This window comes from Pipistrellus kuhlii, unplaced genomic scaffold, assembly GCF_014108245.1.
Source record: "Pipistrellus kuhlii isolate mPipKuh1 unplaced genomic scaffold, mPipKuh1.p scaffold_m20_p_77, whole genome shotgun sequence".
In the NCBI taxonomy this organism is placed as follows: domain Eukaryota; kingdom Metazoa; phylum Chordata; class Mammalia; order Chiroptera; family Vespertilionidae; genus Pipistrellus; species Pipistrellus kuhlii.
Genome location: NW_023425581.1, coordinates 596,321 through 615,565, shown reverse-complemented (window position 1 = coordinate 615,565; position 19,245 = coordinate 596,321). Strand labels below are relative to the sequence as shown.

At 44.7% G+C, this 19,245-nt stretch overlaps 1 protein-coding gene across 4 annotated transcripts in view; it reads left to right on the top strand.

Annotated features, from left to right (window-relative positions):
- Nucleotides 1-2,605: 2,605 nt before the first annotated feature.
- DDX6 (DEAD-box helicase 6) overlaps nucleotides 2,606-19,245 on the top strand; it is a 36,830-nt gene continuing 20,190 nt past the window's right edge. For 2 of the 4 annotated variants that reach the window (XM_045576213.1, XM_036423101.2), the window contains exons 1-4: nucleotides 5,079-5,549; nucleotides 9,428-9,491; nucleotides 10,732-10,836; nucleotides 18,230-18,359. In XM_045576213.1, the coding sequence (XP_045432169.1) occupies nucleotides 5,350-5,549; nucleotides 9,428-9,491; nucleotides 10,732-10,836; nucleotides 18,230-18,359 (499 nt within the window). In that variant the 5' untranslated portion in view covers nucleotides 5,079-5,349. Of the gene's footprint in view, nucleotides 2,732-3,970; nucleotides 3,992-5,078; nucleotides 5,550-9,427; nucleotides 9,492-10,731; nucleotides 10,837-18,229; nucleotides 18,360-19,245 lie in introns of those variants that run through there. The other 2 variants (XM_036423100.2, XM_045576214.1) reach the window with 2 other exon arrangements.

Here is a 19,245-nt window from a genome sequence, read left to right as displayed (position 1 = left end):
TCTCATTCTTTCAAAAAAAATGAATCCTATTGTGTTATAAATAAAGATACTGAAAACCTCAATTTTATTTTTGAATCTTTTATTTTTTAAACATCTTTTCTACAGACAGATTCTTTAGAAGCCAGCTAACAATCCAGGCCTAACATTTTAGCTAACAGCTTTATACTTCAAAATTCAAATTGTAGGGTAGGAGGAAAGTGAGAGTGACTACAAATCAAATAAACACAGCTAATGCATCTTGGGAAGCATTATGTTAAAATAAATAAATGACTCACTGGGTATAGAACACCCTCCAGAAACCATATTTACCACAGACCACCCAAACAATTATATTCAATATTAAGTAAAAGGCCAAAGGATTGGATTTACATAGTATTTTTAAAACATTAATTTTACTATATTATCATTCATCTATATTCCTACTGTCATATTTTCTACGGTTCTTGAAGTATTGATATATAATAGTTGAATCAGACCTATTGACTACTTAAATTGAACTCTGCTAACCCAAGGGGTTCATAGCTTAATTTTATACTGTCTATGCTTCTCATCAGGAAACTGAAAAGAGCTGACATCCTATATAATAAAAGGGTAATATGCAAATTGACCCTAACAACGACCTGAACGACATCACTATGACACACACTGACCACCAGGGGGCGGACACTCAACGCAGGAGCTGCCCCCGGTGGTCAGTACGCTTCCACAGGGGGGTGGAGCGCCACTCAGCCACAAGCCAGGCTCACAGCTCTGAGCACAGCGCAGCGGCGGCCTCTCCTGTCCCCGGGGCAGTGCTAAGGCTGTCCGGCTGCAGCCGAGCCCCAGTGGACGTCCCCCAGGGGCTCCCGGGCGGCCAGACAATGTCTGACTGGAGCCACCTAAGCTGGCAGGCAGACATCCCCGAGGGCTCCGCACTGCGAGAGGGTGCAGGCCTGGCTGAGGGGACACCCCCTCCATCCAGTGCACATATTCTCGAGCACCAGGCCTCTAGTCAAGTTTATGTTTTAGCCGTGACAGGATTCCCAGGTAAAAATGGGCAGTTATTTCATATCTTACTTCTGGCTGCTTCCTCACGTTTGTTTTTCTGTCAGGACTTCAGCCAAGTCCCCGAGGAAGGTAAGTTCATTTATGAGGCAAACCCCTTTCCGCCCCCTGGCCTGTTCTGGGCTGTGCAGGGAGAAACCCCACAGGCTGTTTCAGACCTTCAGGCTCCTCTCCCCTAACATTCATGCTCCTGGGAAATCAGGAGGCAAACAAAGGCCTCCCTTTTTAACGTTTTATTAGGCAGCCATTCGCCCCCCCTCTCCAGGATGGGCACAAGGTGCAGGTTATTTCCTCACAGGAGTGTTTTAAAATCTGGGTGGCAGATGACATGCTACAAATGAAGCATTTTAAAAACTGTAAGGGGAACCTTTTTTATCTCAACAACAGCCTTTGCACACCTCTTTATCACCTTCCCATTGGTTGTGTGCTAAAGACCAACAGAGAACGGTTGGAGGGTGTTGGAGGATAAGCTGGAGGCGGGCTATTCGAGGGACACCTTGTGTGACTGATCTGGGGAACATGTTTAACTTTATCTGATGGGTTGGAAGCAGCAGCAAAAATGAGGGAAGCTGGTGGTCAGACCATGGAGACCCATCAGACTGATTCCTGCAGGGGCGGTGGATTCACTTCCCCTGCTGGGCACTGCAGATGTGGACAGAGCTGTGCCCTCACCGGGCCTGGCCGCTGTCCTGGGCATCGGGTCTCAGCTGGGTGAGGGCACTGTCGTGGGCTTTTCTTCCCCCGACCTAGCTTTCCAGCTTCCATTTTGTTTCACCTGGAACAACCTCGCTTTCCTGTTGCTGTTAAGGATTGACGGGACATTAAAAGTGTTTCTGGGGACACACAATACCTTTCCGGTGAGGGTCAGGCCGGCCGGAACCCCTTGTCCTTCAGAACCTATTCCCAGGGCGGGGGGCTCCCCGCAGCTTCCCGGCCTTTCTCCGGCGCCGCGGGCCGCGTCCGCTCTCCGTCCCGAGCTGTGGCCTGGGAGGCCCGGCTCAGGCGCCTCCCGGGGCAAGAGGTGCAGGTCGGCCTCGGTCACCACCGGGCCCCCAGCCCTCCCTCCCGCTGGGGGGCAGCCGCCCCTCTCCCAGCCCGGCGTCCGCGGCCTCCGCAGGGCATCCTGCCCCGCCGACCCCTGCCGGGAGCTGGGGAACCGGGAGCCGGGAGCCGGCGGCGCCGCCGGAGAGCTCGCCATCTTGCGCGGAGGAGAGCCGCCGCCACGCGGGGGGCACAGGAGTAAGGCGGGAGCGGCGGGCCAGGGCGGGCGCCGGAGGGAGGCGGCCAGTGGCCAGCGGCGACTTCGGCGGCGGCCTGAGTGCGGGCAGCGGCGGGATTAGGGCCGCAGACCTGGGGCGCGGTTACCACGCGGGGCCCGGCCGGGGGACGGGATGGGGGTGCGGGGCGGGGCTGAGACTAGGCCGGGCCGACAGGGCCGGGGGCGGGCCCCGGGGCTTAGGGGGCGGGGCGGGCGGCGCGGGGCGGGGCGCGCGGGGAGGGGCGCGCGGGGCGGGGCGGGGCAGGGCGGGCGGCGCGGCGCGGGGCGGGGCGGCGCGGGCGGCGCGGGGCGGGGCCGGCGGCGCGGCGGGCGGGGCGGCGCTGGAGCCGAGGAGGAAGGAGCGCCGCCATTTTGGGAGCTTCGAGTCAACAATAAAGGGCCGAGGGTGCGAGCGGAGCGGCCTCGGCGGTAGGGCTCGGGCCAAGCCGGGGAGTTGGGCGAAGGGCGGGGGTGGGGTCGGCGGCGCAGTCGGGGCTGCGGGGAGCCCGACGACAGCGTGGGCGCCCAGAGGCGGCGCTGAGGCCTGGACGGGCCGGGGAGGAAGGCCGGCGGCAGCTGGGGTCGGGCGCTGAGGTGTCGGATACGGATGCGGTGCGCGGCGGGGTCCGCGGAGAGCGGGCCTCGGGCTCGGAGGACCTTTCTAGAAGCGGGAATGAGGGCTGGGCGCCAGGACCCCGGGCCACGATGGCGGTGACCGGGTACGAGGCAGCCTCGGGGGCGGCGGGGGCAGCCGCCGAGGGCCCGGGCCAGGGGCGCAGCTGCTGGGCGGAACTGGGCCGGTGGCGAGAGGGTGTCGCTGGCGCCCGGGCCGTGGAGGACAGGACAGGAGGGCTTTGGGGTCAGGGCTCCTCGGTGGGGCCTTAAGAGGAAACTCCATATTGTTTCCTCCTCTCGGAGCGGGTTCGGTCCCTGCTCTTGTTGCGCAGATAGGATTGCAGGCCCGGCCCTGGGTGTTTATGATCGCGGAGCGGACTTGGACTGAGGGTGTCTTTTTTGGGGGGAGGAAGGAGAGGGGAGAGGGCGGGGAGAGCAAGAAATAATTGAATTATTACCTTACGATTACGAGGCTCAAACCCTCGGCTTGTGCCTTTCCTTATTGCTGCTTACTCCCCTTTCTCCTCCCCCTTTTCCTCTTCACCGGAAAGCCAGCCCAGCCCCAGGCCCGCGGGGTGACGGCCTGTTCGGGAGGAAAACTGTCAATTGCTCCCTGAGCCGGGGAAACGCTGTGATCCACTCGGCGTGGGGTCCTCCCCGCGGGGCTGCGTTTCCTTCCAACTTTTAAAAACGTAGAGATAGAAGTTGCACGTCTGAGTTGGGAAGGGGTGGGAGGAACGTTTCCCTTTCGGAGACTGCTGCAGTGCAGTTTCGTTTTTAATTAAGAGGGACGCAGTCTCACTCTGGGGATCTGAATCTGTCTCCGCACAAGATGGATGGTAATGACACTTAATCTTCGGAGGTTGCCCTCTTCATCCTTTCCTACTTAGCAAACAACTTTTCTGGTGCGAACTACTGATGTTGTTGATCATAATATAAACCTGTCACTATAGGATACCATTCACTGCCTTGAAACTAGGTAACTGTTAACCACGATCTGCCTAAGAAGTTAATCAGATTTTGGGAGACTTTGAAATAATATCTCTTTGTCTTTGAGATCATCAGGATTTGCTTGTGAGCAACTTTCTTTTTTTAAGGCATAAGTATTTTAGAAAAAAATTTGTTTGAGAAGCCGTGGAGTACGACAAAAACGCTAATTAATAAGCTTGTGTATTTTGGGTAAGGAGGTAAAAAGGAACAAACCCAACAGAGTAGGCATTTATTTCCTGTCTGGCCTTTGTAAATTTTTTATTCACTTCATTTTAATATATGAATTCGGTTTTGGGAATAATTAAAAATGGAGGAAGTTAACCACCTTAATATATATAAAATAGATTTCAGAGAGGAAGGGAGAGGGAGAGAAACATCGATGAAAACCATCAAAAGGCTGCCTCCAGCACGCCCCCTACTGGGGATCAGCCCCAACGCTGGCATGTGCCTGGGCCAGGAATGATCTTGACTTTCTTCTGGGTTCTGATGCCTCTTCTCAACAGCCACACCAGCCCAGCTAACAGTTTTTTTTAGTATTCCAATTCCTGGCTGTTTTCAAGCAAAATATTGTGACATGTAGGCATGTCTATATTCCTGCTTCAGTTACTGTTTTAAAGGACAAGAACTTAAGGAAAAAAGGAAAATGCATTTTTCTTCATAAAGTTTAATTTTTGCACTTGAAATTCATAAGGTTACAAATGGGTTTTATATTTCTAAAAGCATAAGTTAAGTCAAAAGCTTATCTAACTCTTGGAGGACTCTCAGTTGCTGTCAGAAATAGAAATTTGTCTTGCCTTGTTCATATGTAGATTTACTCTTAAGCTGTGAGGTACTTTTTTGAGTTGTGACGCAATTAAGTGGAATGAATCATTGACTTAGAAAATTCAGGGAGGAAGAGAAGATATTGTCACTTGAGAACTATTGCTAATTACAGTATCTTTATACTAATAATTCTCTGGGTTGTTTTGAGCTGACAATTTAAAAGTTTGAGATTGATTTCATTGTGGGTTTGATTTTGTGTACAGGCCATCTTTTTGTCTCCATTAGCCTGGCTAATGATGTGATCTAAGTGCAGTTGTATTCTTAATTTTTTAATTTAAAAATAGTGTTAGGGGAAACAGTTTTTTCTAACCTTCGTGTGTTTGCTAACTTAACTTTTTCTTTGTTTCAGATTGAAGTGAGTGAATTCAGTTATATAACCAAACTTCGTTAGAGAACCTTTAAAAAATAAAAAGTTGATTCGGTGCATGAGAGCAAGTTACTGCTGCTTACTGTTCACAGACTTACAGGTGCTTGCCTGCATTGCAATAAAGGACTCAATATTGAGCAAGACTTATATTTATCTCTTCATTTTGGAGAGCCTAATAAACTGTATTACAGTTTCTCTACTGATTTTCAAAAGTTTTGAAGTTTGGAAGAGACATCTGTACATTTAATACAGCATGAGCACGGCCAGAACAGAGAACCCTGTTATAATGGGTCTGTCCAGTCAAAATGGTCAGCTGAGGGGCCCTGTGAAGCCCAGTGGTGGCCCCGGAGGAGGGGGCACACCGACACAGCAACAGATGAACCAACTGAAAAACACCAACACAATCAATAACGGCACTCAGCAGCAGGCACAGAGTATGACCACCACTATTAAGTAAGTGTTAGAAGAAATAAACATACTTGGGGGACCAAGGAGATTTCTTTTTATTACTTTGTTAATGACTACTCTTTGTATTCTTTAACTGTTTTGATTGTGGAGGACAGATGACTTTGTTTTATGGCCATTAGGTATTTGCAGTAGAATAATGTATTTCTGTCATAATTCAGGTTTATTAAGTAATGAATATAGGTACAGATATATATTAATTTTGTATAGGTTATATTTTAAACATCGCTGGCTTTCATAATTAGCTCAGATTCATCTTGTTTTTGTCAATATGATTTTTCCCTAGTATAACGGCACCATGTCCTAGTTTAAATGACATTTAAAGTCAATTTCAAGTTTCAAATGTAAGGACTTGCCCAGCCTTCTTACCTCCAAATGTACTCAAAATTTATCCATAGCTTTTTTTTTTTTTTTCAGTTTTTGCAACTTAGCTTAAAATTTTTTGGTTTATAAGCTTCCTCCTATTACACACACATACAGAATAACATACCGTAAAATATAGGATCTCAGGATTTTGAACTCTGGGAAACACATCTTTGAATAGCCCCAATTCCCCTAGTTTCTTGGTCTGCAAACTGCGGCTCTCAAGCCACATGCGGCTCTTTGGCCCCTTGAGTGTGGCTTTTCCACAAAATGCCACGGCCTGGACGAGTTTATTTCTAAGAAGTGGCATTAGAAGAAGTTTAAGTTTAAAAATTTTGGCTCTCAAAAGAAATTTCAATCGTACTGTTGATATTTGGCTCTGCTGACTAATGAGTTTGCCGACCACTGCTCTAGTTGACTAAAAAGAGCCTCATCTGATTACAGAATTTTTTTTTCAAATCTGGAAGATTGTAGGCTGCCATTTTTTAAATGTTCACTATACATTATTTGAATGGTAAATATCGCTCTAAAGATTCTGTTAATAGAAAATTAACATTTAAACTTGACCCATTTGAGGTTTGGCTTTGTTAAGAATCTAGCCATGTAATTGATTTAACATCTAGAAATTTTCTAAGATGATGAAAAGGATCACTGAACTAAAATGTTTTGTGTTAACAATCTGGATACTTTCCTGCTTCGGAAGCACTTCCTAAAGAAAAATGGCTTTTATAATAAGACAACAGGATATCTTATAAATGGTCACTGGGAGATCATTAATGCATATTCTATTATTTTTAAGGTGAATGCTTTAATTAGAATATTTTCTGAATTGTAGTTTGTCTTGATAGACTATGAATAGGCTAGCAAAATTTAGGCTATTTTTATTCCTTAAAAATAGGAACATAAATCTATGTTATTCTAATTTGAGACACCAGTGGGCTTTACTTCCGTTTTCTGGGGATTACAGGACTCTTCAATACTACTGCTATCACTTACTTTCTTGTTTTAGTAGTTTGGTTTCTAAATTCCTTGTGGACAGATTTTGCATTGTATCCTCTGTACTTTTATTCATTGTTGAATTTGACATGTGGCCTAGTAGGATGTTCAGCTGATATTTTTGTGCTTAGAAACTTGGCTGTGCTATAGGTTGAGGTAGAAGGCTTTAATACCCTTGGAAGTGGAAGCAAATAGGTACCTTTCTTAGAGTGTCTTTGATTATATAGAACCTAGCTTTAAGTAAAATAAGTGTTCATCTTTCTAAATCAAGACTTCCAATGCTTTGGAAGCTCTGATTATGAGTGGCTATAATGAAATCAATGTAAACATATTATATATCTTCTCTGCCCCCCACCCCCATATTGCTATTAGAGAGTGGAAAGGAGGGAGGGGGGGGGGGAAGAGAGAGAAACATCAATTGATTGGTTGCCTCCAGTACACACCCCCACCAGAGATGGGGAGCGAACTTCTAAATCAGTATGTGCCCTGGACCGGGAATCAAACCAGAGACACTTTGGTTCCCCAGGGTGAAGCACTGACCACTGAACAATACCAGCCAGGGCAAAAAACTTATTTTTTAAAATATATTTTCTTATTTTTATTGATTTTAGAGAGGAAGGGAGATGGAGAGATACAAACATCAATGATGAGAGAGAATCGTTGATCAGCTGCCTCCTGCACACCCCTTACTGAGGATCGAGCCTGCAACCCAGGCCTGTGCCCTTGACCGGAATCGAACCTAGGACCCTTCAGTCTGCAGTCCGATGCTCTAGCCACTGAGCCAAACCATCCAGGGCAAAACTTATTTATTTTAAAGGCAACACTGTTGAAAAGCATGTTTGCCTTATTGCCAATTTTTTCCCCCCTATTAGATGCTTTGGGTTTATAGTAGAGGTTTTTGTCTGGCCTAAAAGAGATTTTAAAAATTGTATTTTTCTTGTTTTTTAACTGTATTCATAGTTTAAAGTAGTGGTTGCCAACCAGTGGTCTGTGAGGTCCGAAAGGTTGGCGACCACTGGTTTAAGGAAACCTTTGGAGCAGCAGTCGCCAGCCGGTGGCTCGCCAGGTTGAAAGGTTGGCAGCCGCTGGTTTACAGCATACCTGGTAACAAAGATTGAGAGAGATGTTCATTAACAGATCATATGGAGTTCATTTTTTAAAGGAGTTGGTTTTTTTTGTTTTTCTTTTCTTTTTAATATTTTTATTGATTTCAGAGAGGAAGGGAGAGGGAGAGAGACAGAGAAACATCAATGATAAGAATCACCAATTGGCCGTCCAGTCTCTGCCTCTCCCCCGCCCCTCCCCACAGGCTGCCCCCATTGGGGACCACACCCAACTCTGTGCTAATTGCCTTCTGTAAATTATCTGATATAATTCTTAACTCGTTGTATATATGAGAATGGAAACTTGGAAAAGTACCTGCTGCATGGTCAAAAAATAAATGATAGAGTCAGGGGTGAAACTGGAGTCTGGTGTTTTGTTTTGTTTTGTTTTGTTTTGTTTTAATTCAAGAGAGAGGTAGAAATATCAATGATGAGAGAGAATCGTTGATCGGCTGCCTCCTGCACGCCATATGCTAGGAATTGAGCCCACATCGAGGCATGTTCCCTGACTGGTTATCAAACCGTGACTTCCTGGTTCATAGGTGGATGCTCAACCACTGAGCCACTGCTGGAGTCCTTGGTTTTAACTAGTATCCAGAAGTTACCAACTCAGATGGCTGTTCCAGATGAGAGGATACTTGCCCTCTAAAGGGTTAGCTGCTTGATTTTAAACTCAGTTACTATGCTCTGTCAAACTATTGCCATGCAGAAGTTTGGAAACAATGTTGCTAAAGCTTCCAGTTTTACAGGAAAAGCCAGAATCTGGACATTTACACAAAATCTTCTAATTTTTAATATTGGTAACTAGCTTAAATTAAAACACATACATAATATGTTTATCTCTGTTAACCATATTCTTTACATATTAGATTTTTTTAGATTGATTCTAGAGAGGAGGATAGGAAAGAAATATTGATACAAGAGAGACATTGATCTGTTGCTTCCCATGGGTAATCAACCAGGTGAACCTTTTGGTGTGTGAGAGCCACACAGGCCAGGGCTGTTAACTATGTTCCTAAGTAAATGGCAATATATTAAACTTATTCTGCTTTTTATAACTTAATTAGAGGCCCAGTGCATGAAAATGGTGCACTGGAAAGGGGGAAGCCTAGCTTGGCCTGTGTCCTGTCACAGTGCAGGAGCCCTGCAATCAGTTGCCCCAAAAAGGTAAGCCGGAACCTCGGGACGTGCCTCGTGGAGCCACAAGAACCGCCTCCACGCCACCCACACAGCGTCAAGCTCCTATCTACCCGTGTGCACCCACTGCACACGCAGCCTCCTGGTGATGCTCGGTGTCGACCGCATAGGCTTTTATTAATAGGATTGTAATTGAGATGAATTATCTTTGTATTAGAATATGATGCTATGAATTCTCATACTTCAGTTTTACTACATTCTCTCTAGACCTGGTGATGACTGGAAAAAGACTTTAAAACTCCCTCCAAAGGATCTAAGAATCAAAACTTCGGTAAGTGATTGTAAAATTTAACTTAAGATGGTGTGGAAACTCTAAAAGTGAAGTAATCCTATATAATAAAAGGCTAATATGCAAATTGTCCCCTTGACTGGCAATTTGACCAGGGGACGGGCCAGCAGGCGGACCTCCCACATCCCTGCCCCCTGGCTCGATTGGGCTGGACCCAGTTCATGCATGAATTCGTGCACTGGGCCTCTAATTAATCCTACATAATAAAAGACTAATGTGCTAAGTATCCAGTTGTCCAGTTGGCTGTTCAGTCAAAGCGTAATATGCTAATGATATACTAAGGCCATTCAACTGCTTGCTATGACCTGCACTGACCACCAGGGAGCATATGCTCTAACCGGTAGGTTAGCTTGCTGCTGGGATCTGGCCAATCGGGACTGAGTGAGATGGGCTGGACACACCCTGGAGCCCTCCCATATCCCTTCCCAGTTCTGATTGTGCACCAGTGGGGTCCTTCGGCTTGGCCTGCACCCTCTCACAATCTGAGACCCTCAGGGATGTCGGAGAACCAGTTTCGGCCTGAGGGAGGAGTGACTGGTCACTATGATGTACACTGACCACCAGGGGGCAGACAATGTAGAATATGTCTCCTGGTGGTTAGTGCACTCCCACAAGAGGCGAGCTGCTCAGCCAGAAGCCAGACACACAGCTGGCGAGCGCAGCAGTGGTGGTGGGAGCCTTCCCCGCCTCAACGGCAGTGCTAAGGATGCCGACTGATGGCTTAGGCCCGCTCCCCTGCAAGTTGAAAAGGGCTAGTTCTCTTAGCCCAGCATTTTTAACCAAGAGATATTTAGCAACAGCTACAAATATTTCTGGTTATCACAGTTAGGGAAAGGCTACAAGACAGCCCCTTACAGCAGAGAATTTTCTGGCCCAAATGTCCATATTGCTGAGCTTGAGAAGCCCTGATTTTGACTAGGCAGTGAGGGTTTGTAGGCAGTGAGGGTTTGATTTCATATCTGGGGTTTTAATTTCACAGCATGATTCTTACAGTGTTCCACCTGTTCCTTAGAAGAATATGATCACAGAGTGGCCTTTTCTCCAAACACAGTTTTTAAATGGCCTGGAAATACAGATCAGGACAGCTAATCTGCATATATTTACATCTTAAAAGGGGTAGATAAAGAAGTAGTTTCTCAGACAAATTTGCTTAAGCATGCTAGCTAACAAAAGAACACAGTTGTACTTTATTCTTTTATTATTGTTTTGCTTGGTTGACTAGGATGTAACCTCCACAAAAGGAAATGAGTTTGAAGATTACTGTTTAAAGCGGGAGTTACTGATGGGAATTTTTGAAATGGGCTGGGAAAAGCCATCTCCTATTCAGGTATGTTTCCACTTTTTATCACATGTGTAATGTTATGAGTGAATAATTATGTACTTATCTATGGGAATGATAAAATGAATCAATATTTCTCTTGTGCATACCACACCCACACATATATGCACTCTTTCTCTCTTCCCCAAACCTCTTAAGGTTAAGTTATAAAATTATGGCCATCATCTCTAAATATTTCAGTGTTTCCTAAGAAAGAGATACTCTGTTATATAACCTGTGGTCAAATCAATGTTAATACTTTTTTTTTTTCTGTGTCTCTTTTAAGTCCCCCTTTAGAAAAAAATGTTCTTTATTAATACAATATTTCTATCTTATCATTTGTATTATAATTTTTAATTGACCTAAAAAATGCCTTTTTAGCATTTTTTTCTCCTTGGTATAGAATCTATCCTAGGATTGGGTATTGCATATAGTTATGTCTCTTTAACCTCCTTTCAGCATTTTCCTGGTCTGTTTTAGTCTTTTATGATACTGATACATTAACCCTTTGCACTCCGAACCATTCTGGACATTGGCTACCAGCTACTCGACGCTAACGGCGGAAATGTGCGTTGAATTAACTCAATTACCCGTAATCACTAATAAACTGCAATGTCACCTGAGAGGGGACATCCGAGTGATATGCTAGAATTCAGATGTCCCCTGAGAGGGGACAGCGGAGTGCAAAGGGTTAAAAATATAGCCCCGTTTTTAAAATAGGACACTCCTCATTCTGGGTTTGTCTCATGTTTCTATGTGATTAAAGTTAATACATTTTTAGCCAAAATACTGTAGAAATCATGCTATGGCCTTCTCAATGTATCACATTTGGAGGGTATACAGTGTGTTTCTCATTGGTGATTTTAATTTTGATTACCCTGCCAAAGTGGCCTCTAATTTTTCTACTGTATAATTGCAGCTTTTTTCCTTCTTTGAAATTTATAAGCAGTCTGTAGAGATCACTTTAAGACCATGCAGAGATCCTACTCTTTATCGAAGTTTCTCCTAGTTTTAGCATCCATTGGTGATCCTGTCTGTGTTGAATTATGCTGAGTTTCCAACTCTAGGACTCTGTTGGCTTTTTAAAGAACCTTCCCTATCTTTACCCTTGTTTTTTCTGTGTGTGTGTGTGTGTGTGTGTGTGTGTGATGAATTCTTTTTCCAATGATATTTTTGTGCTCAAATTCCCAGATTTGAGCTCCTTTGTGATTGTTTTGTTATGTACCCCCTTTTCTTTTTCAGATAGACCATTTTTATTTTTTTAATTAATTATCAGGTTTCTTTTTTTTTTTTTTTTTTTTTTTTAGTTTTTAGTATGAAAGGATTACATATACCCCCTTTTCCCCCCATCTACCTCCTCTAGCCCATCCCCACTCCTATCGTAGACTATTTTTAGAGCAGTTTTAAGCTCACAGCAGTTGAACTGAAAGAGAGATTCCCCATATGCCCCAACCCCACTTATGCATAGCTCAAGTATTCTCTGTAAGAGTTATACATTGTGATACATTTGTTACAACTGATGACTTACATTGACATGTATAGTCCAAAGTCCATAGTTTACCTTAGGGTTCACTCTTGGTGGGGTGCATTCTATGAGTTTGAACAAATGTATAATGACATATCCACCATATGGTATCATACGGAGTTGTTTCGCTGCCCTAAAAAATCCTCTGTGCTCCACCTCTTCACCCTTTCCTCCCTCCATTTTTAAAAAAATATATATTTTATTGATTTTTCACAGAGAGGAAGAGAGAGATAGAGAGCCAGAAACATCGATGAGAGAGAATCATCGATCAGCTGCCTCCTGCACACCCCCCACCGGGGATGTGCCCGCAACCAAGGCACATGCCCTTGCCCGGAATCGAACCCGGGACCTTTCAGTCCGCAGGCCGACGCTCTATCCACTGAGCCAAACCGGTCCCAGCTCCATTTTTCTTGAGTACTTCGTTTTTGGCATAGCATGAAGCTTATCTGTACCTACCCTGTCCAGCCTTGGAATCAGCATTTCTCCAAGGAACCCCAGTCCCAATTAGTGGGGAATAGGGTTAGAGGTCAACATCTGAACACTAGGTGCACTTTTTGTTCCTTGGCCCTTTCAGTAGAAATAGCTAGGGAATATACAGTATGTGTGCATACATGTACATGCATATATGTAGACAAACATGCAGTGTGCATATGCAGATTTGATAAACATGACTGTTGTCTTTATGTAACTTAAAACTGTTGTACCCACTTTTTCATTAAGCAAACATTGAGTGGCCTAGAAAGTGTTAGATACAGGATGTTATGTTGAACAAGGCAGAGAGGGTTCCTGCCTTCACAGTCTGTGAAGCTAATTGTACAGATAATTTAGTGTAATACTATTTTCTACTCAAAATTGCATAAATATGTAGCCATTTGAGGAAGATGAGACAGCCTGGAAGAAGAATTGATCCATGTTCTAAGCACAGAACACTAAGCTAGTGATTGCCTACGGGTGACAGTATGCCTTTGTGGACAAAATGAAAGAAGTTTATTATGGCTAGAGAAAGTGTCAAGATAATGTTATACATAATCTGATAGGCCAGTGGTCAGCAAACTCATTAGTCAACAGAGCCAAATATCAACAGTACAACGATTAAAATTTCTTTTGAGAGCCAAATTTTTTAAACTTAAACTTCTTTTAACACCACTTCTTCAAAATAAACTCGCCCAGGCCGTGGTATTTTGTGGAAGAGCCACACTCACGGGGCCAAAGAGCCGCGTGTGGCTCGCGAGCTGCAGTTTGGCAATGAGATAGGCAATGTGAATGTGGAAATTAAAAATATGTAGACTACTTTTCTATAATGTAGTTCATGTTAGTGTGTTTTATCTGTAAGGATAAAAGTTCTAAGAGCTCTCCTGTGGGGTCTGTCCTTCCACTTTGGATTTCTGGTACTTAGCAAGGTACATGCAGGAAACTGCGTTCAAAAAGCCAGTTGCATTTAGAAAGCTTTGAAATTATGATTAACATGTCGGCAGGTGAACTTGATCTACCCTGCTTAGAGAACTGCCTAAGAGCACTATAGAATTTGCAAGTAGGCTGCCCAGGTTGAATCGCAACTCCATTGCTTTCTTAGTTGATTGAGTTATCTTCTTAAGCCCTAGTTTGCTGGCCTGTAAAGTTGATATAGCATATACCATAGGGCTATTGTGAAGGTTCAGTGAGGGGATGAATGTTAGTATGCTTAATACAGTGCTGGGGGGCGGGGGGCATGGAAAGATATGTACACATATAATAGCTTAATAAAACAACAAATACAGTGCCTAGTACATGATTAATGTGTAAGAAATGTCATGGGTTATTGTTCCATATAATAGTTTTTTTATTTATTGATTCATTTAGCAAATCCTTGCTGGCTTCTATTTTCCACCTTTGTATTAAATTTTAAAATGACTTAGTTATTTGCACTCTCAGTGTTGTAAAGTATATAGGCATTAATTCTCCAGCCACTTAGCCAAAGTGTTAGATACCTGAGACTACCGTCCACATTGCCTTTTTCTTCACTGTTATTTTACCTGAGAATTTGTGGAAAACACAGCAATGCCAGAATCTATCATGTGGCTGAGGAAGTTGGCTAGACTATTGATACATTGGCGGTGGGGAAGATGGACTACCTCAGAAGGAAGCTAGGGTTCTACTAAGAAAGGGAAATGGATACCAATGTAACAAAAATACATCATGTATATATACTCGAGGCCCAGTGCAGGGGCCCATGGCTGGGGCAAGGGCTTTTGGCTGCGGGAGCGCACTGACCACAGCTCCTGCGTTGTGTCTGCCTCCTCGTGATCAATATGTGTCATAGTGACTGGTCGACAGGTCATTCGGTCATAACAGTCGCTTGGGCTTTTATAGAGAGAGAGATTGGATCAGTCCCTAGACCCTAGATCACGGACTTGGAGAGCTAAGGTGGCATGATTCTGCCATCAGACTAAGGTTGTGGGATTGTTGGGCTAAATTCAGATATAACTCGAATAGCTTACAATTCACACATTTAAACTATACAATGGTTTTTAGTATAGTCACAGTTATGCAATCAATACTACAATCACTTTTAGAACGTTTTCATCACCCTAAACGGAAACTCCTTTAGCAGTCTCTCATTTTCCCCTAGCCATAAGCAGCCCCTACTCTATTTTCTGTCTCTATAGACTTAACTATTCTATCCATTTTCTATAACTAGAATTATACAATATATGATCTCCTCTTATATTTCCTTAGGGAGTCATCCATGTTGTAACATATATCAAAACTTCATTCCTTTCTGTTGAGTAATGTTCCATGGTATGGCACTGTTAGCTATTATAAATAACTAGAGGCCTGGTGCACGGATTCATGCAGAGTGGGGTCCGTTCTTGCCAGGCCACTGGGGGTAGGGGCCGCCAGCCCCACCCCCAATCAGGGGAGAGGGAGGGGCTGGAGAAGACCCATTGAACTGGAGCTGAGCGTGGGCCCCGAGTTTCCCTGGGAGGAAAGCTCTGCAAACAGGCCCTGAGCTCCCTTTGGCCTCAGGGACTCAGAGCTGGGGCTCTGTGTATATTAGACTCAGCCCGCCACTCTCCTTTGTCTTGGTCAAATCCATTGCATTGAAAACTTGTTCCCCTTCTTCTCTTTGGGCCCTTCAACAAATACAGGCCAATTGGAAGGCACAGGCCCCACAATCGCCCGGAATTTAGGCCTAAGACAACGGGGTAGCAATCTCCACGGAACAGAGCACACTGCTTTAGTCTTAATTCTCCCCTAAAATGTGCCCAGCGCTCCTCTTTAGCCGGGATAGACTGAGCTAAGGAACCAAAGACCCAGTTTCCTTGGAAGTGGATCCACCAGGAGCTGTTGGTGGGAAGGCCCCTCCCAGGGGGCTGCCTTCCCCCCAGCTCAGTGTGCTCTGAGCCGGTCCATTTCTGATGGTGCCGGGTCCTGGGCTGCTGGTCAGGTGGCAGGTTCACAGGTTTCTCTGGCCTCCTGAGCAGTACTTCCGGCCCGGAGCACCAGGCGCCTTTCACTAGAGCCGGGACTCGGAGAGCAAAGGAGCTGGCGTGCGGAGAGGGACCCACAGGTGGCCAGGCCGTGCCCCCATCCCGCTTCTCACTCTCGCTCACGTGGATTGGGCCAAAGCCCGCTGCCGGAGACAGGTGCCACATGGGGAGGGTTGTAGCAGGGAGAGGGGTGCCCTGACCTGCCAGCCTTGGTGACGGCCATCTCAGTGCCCAGCTGATTTAATTTGTCCCACCGAGCCTCATCTCAAGCTGCATGCTCACACTGGCCACCTTCGCGTTTTTGTTTTTGTTTTTATTTATTTTTACAGAGAGGAAGGGAAAGAGAGAGAGAGCCAGAAACGTCGATGAGAGAGAAACATCGACCAGCTGCCTCCTGCACATCCCCTACTGGGAATGTGCCCACAGCCAACATACATACCCTTGACCGGAATTGAACCTGGGACCTTTCAGTCCGCAGACCGACGCTCTACCACTGAGCCAAACCGGTATTGGCCACCTTCGCGTTCTTAACCGGGGCCTTGGCAGCGGCGGTGGCACAACTGACCCTGGGGCCCTTGGGCTCGGCAGTGGCCCTGGTGGCCCCTGTGCCTGGTGTATCATGCGACCGGTCGTTCTGCCATAACAGCCTCTGGGCTTTTGTTATATAGATGCTGCTGTGAACATTAATGTACAAGTTTTGTGTGGAGAAGTTTTCACTCTGGGGTTATATATCTGGGAGTGGAATTGTGGGTTCATATGCTAATGCTCTTTAACCTTTTGAGGAGTTGCCAGACTTCCAAAGTGGCTATAAATTCCCAGTAACTGTATGAGGGTTTTGATTTTTCCACATCCTCACTTACATGTTGTTATTTGCAGACCTAAGTTTAAGTCCTGGTTCTGGCATTTCTTGCTTCATGACCTTGGGCAAAAAATTAATCTCTGAGGATCCATCTTATAAATTGTAAAACAAAAAGTACCAAGCTTGAAAGGACGTAGATATCACAAGATATCTACCTTGCAGAGTGCCTAGCACACAGTGTTTTAAGAATTTTAGGCTTGCTTTTCTCCTTTCTTGGCAGCTTCACATTATTCCCTCTTGGTTTCAGAGCTGTCTGAATCTGTTTTCTTGCTTCGTATTACCTGGTCTTCCTAGGAAACAGTAGTAAGAGACTGTGGATGTGCTGAATTAGCAAACTAATCATATGGCCAGCATTCAGGCACAGTATCAGTACATCCTAACTTACAGACCAGCTTACTGACTTTGTGACAAAGTCTTACCCTTCAACAGTTTCCGTAGAGCGTGAGCCCCATCAAAGAAAGTAGAGGAATTTAGAAGTTAGTAGCCTCCATCTAAACCAAAGACATATTGTATTAGGGTACCCCCAAATTAATTCTACCTGCATGCCTTCATTGAAAATTTTCATAGTTTTAAAGGACCTGGCTCAGAAAACCATTGGAAACCCCTTGGAGACCATTTAGCCCCATCTCCCCCTCCCTCCCCCCCCCTTTTTTTTTTTTTTTGCTATGGTGTGCAGGTGGCCTGTTTAAACACCATAGTAGAGGCCATGGCTGGGTTGCTCAGTGGGTTAAAGTGTTGTCCTGATAGGCCAAGGTTGCAGGTTTGATCTCCAGGCATTTTCTTCCTTGGCCTGCTTTACCACAATGAGCAGACTATTTACTGTTGGTTATAGGAACAAGATAACAGAATTGTCACGGACCGTTTTCTCAGTTCTGGCATCTGTGCTAGTTATTTTGACCATACGGAACCCATCTGACCCGTGATTGGGTTCTGGGTAGAATGAATGTCATGGTGGGAAATAGAATTATGCTTATGACTTAGATATTTCTACAATAAAAATATATTTTTAAAATGTTTAAGCCAAAACCGGTTTGGCTCAGTGGATAGAGTGTCGGCCTGCGGATTGAAAGGTCCCAGGTTTGATTCCGGTCAAGGGCATGTACCTTGGTTGCGGGCACATCCCCAGTAGGGGGTGTGCAGGAGGCAGCTGATCGATGTTTCTCTCTCATCGATGTTTCTAACTCTCCCTCTCCCTCCCTCTCTGTAAAAAAAAACCAATAAAATATATATATTTTAAAATTTTGCTTATGTCCTGGGTTTTTTTGTTTGTTTGTTTGTTTGTTTTTAATATATATATATTTTTATTGATTTCAGAGAGGAAGGGAGAGTGAAAGAGAGATAGAAACATCAGTGATGAGAGAATCATTGACTGGCTGCCTCCTGCATGCCCCCCATTGGGGAATGAGCCTGCAACCCGGCATGAGTCCTGACTGGGAATCGAACATGGGACCACCTGGTTCATAGGTTGACGCTCAAAACACTGAGCCATACCGGCCAGACTGTGCTATTTTTATTCACAAGTAATTTGTATTGTCTTGTCTCTTTTAGGAGGAGAGCATTCCCATCGCTTTATCTGGTAGGGATATTTTAGCTAGAGCAAAAAATGGAACGGGCAAGAGTGGTGCCTACCTCATTCCCTTACTTGAACGGCTAGACCTGAAGAAGGACAATATACAAGGTTAGTTGTTTGTTTAAACTGAAAATAACAATTTAGACCTTGGAGCTATGTAGAAGATAATTTTTTTAAGCTAGAACTAGTCTGGAATTAGTATTTATCCTTTTTTCCCCCACAACTCTTTAAAGAGATTTGTAGTTTTCAAAAAAAAGTTTTATATTATGCAGTTTTGATAATATTTCAGTGATACAGGCAAAGTAAGCTATTGCCTTATAGATAGGAGCACTAAGATCATGAGAAGTTAAATTGTTGGATATTATTACTTAAAAACTATGGAACTGTGATTTCTCTTATATGTTGGAGTCTAATGAACAAAGATAAACAAAATAGAAAAAAACTGTGGAACTGAATTGTTTCTGTGGCAGCTGTGTGTCTGCAAGTTTCCTATAGAAACATGAATCTTTTCTCTTTTATATATATAATTTTTTTACAGAGAGGAAGGGAGAGGGATAGAGCGTTAAAAACATTGATGAGAGAGAAACATCGACCAGCTGCCTCCTGCACACCTCTGCTGGGGATGTGCCTGCAACCAGGGTACATGCCCTTGACTGGAACCGAACCTGGGACCTTTCAGTCCGCAGGCTGACGCTCTATCCGCTGAGCCAAACCAGTTATGGCGAATTTTTTCTCTTTAAAGCCACATGTTTTTGGAATTTTAAGAGCTGAGGCAGTAGGAAAGAAATATTTTCATGCTTGTACCCAAAGTAAGCTAAGAGAGTTAAGTTTTTACTTCTAAAGCAGTTTTTTCTCCCCAGCTGTTGTGACCTATAAATATCATTTCTGCCATCTTTCATTTACCTACTTTCATACCTGGGGCAAGAGTTCCCTATTTGGGGGTGTAGACTAGTGAGTCTCTTACTGAAATATTAAATTAATAATCTTTAAGCAG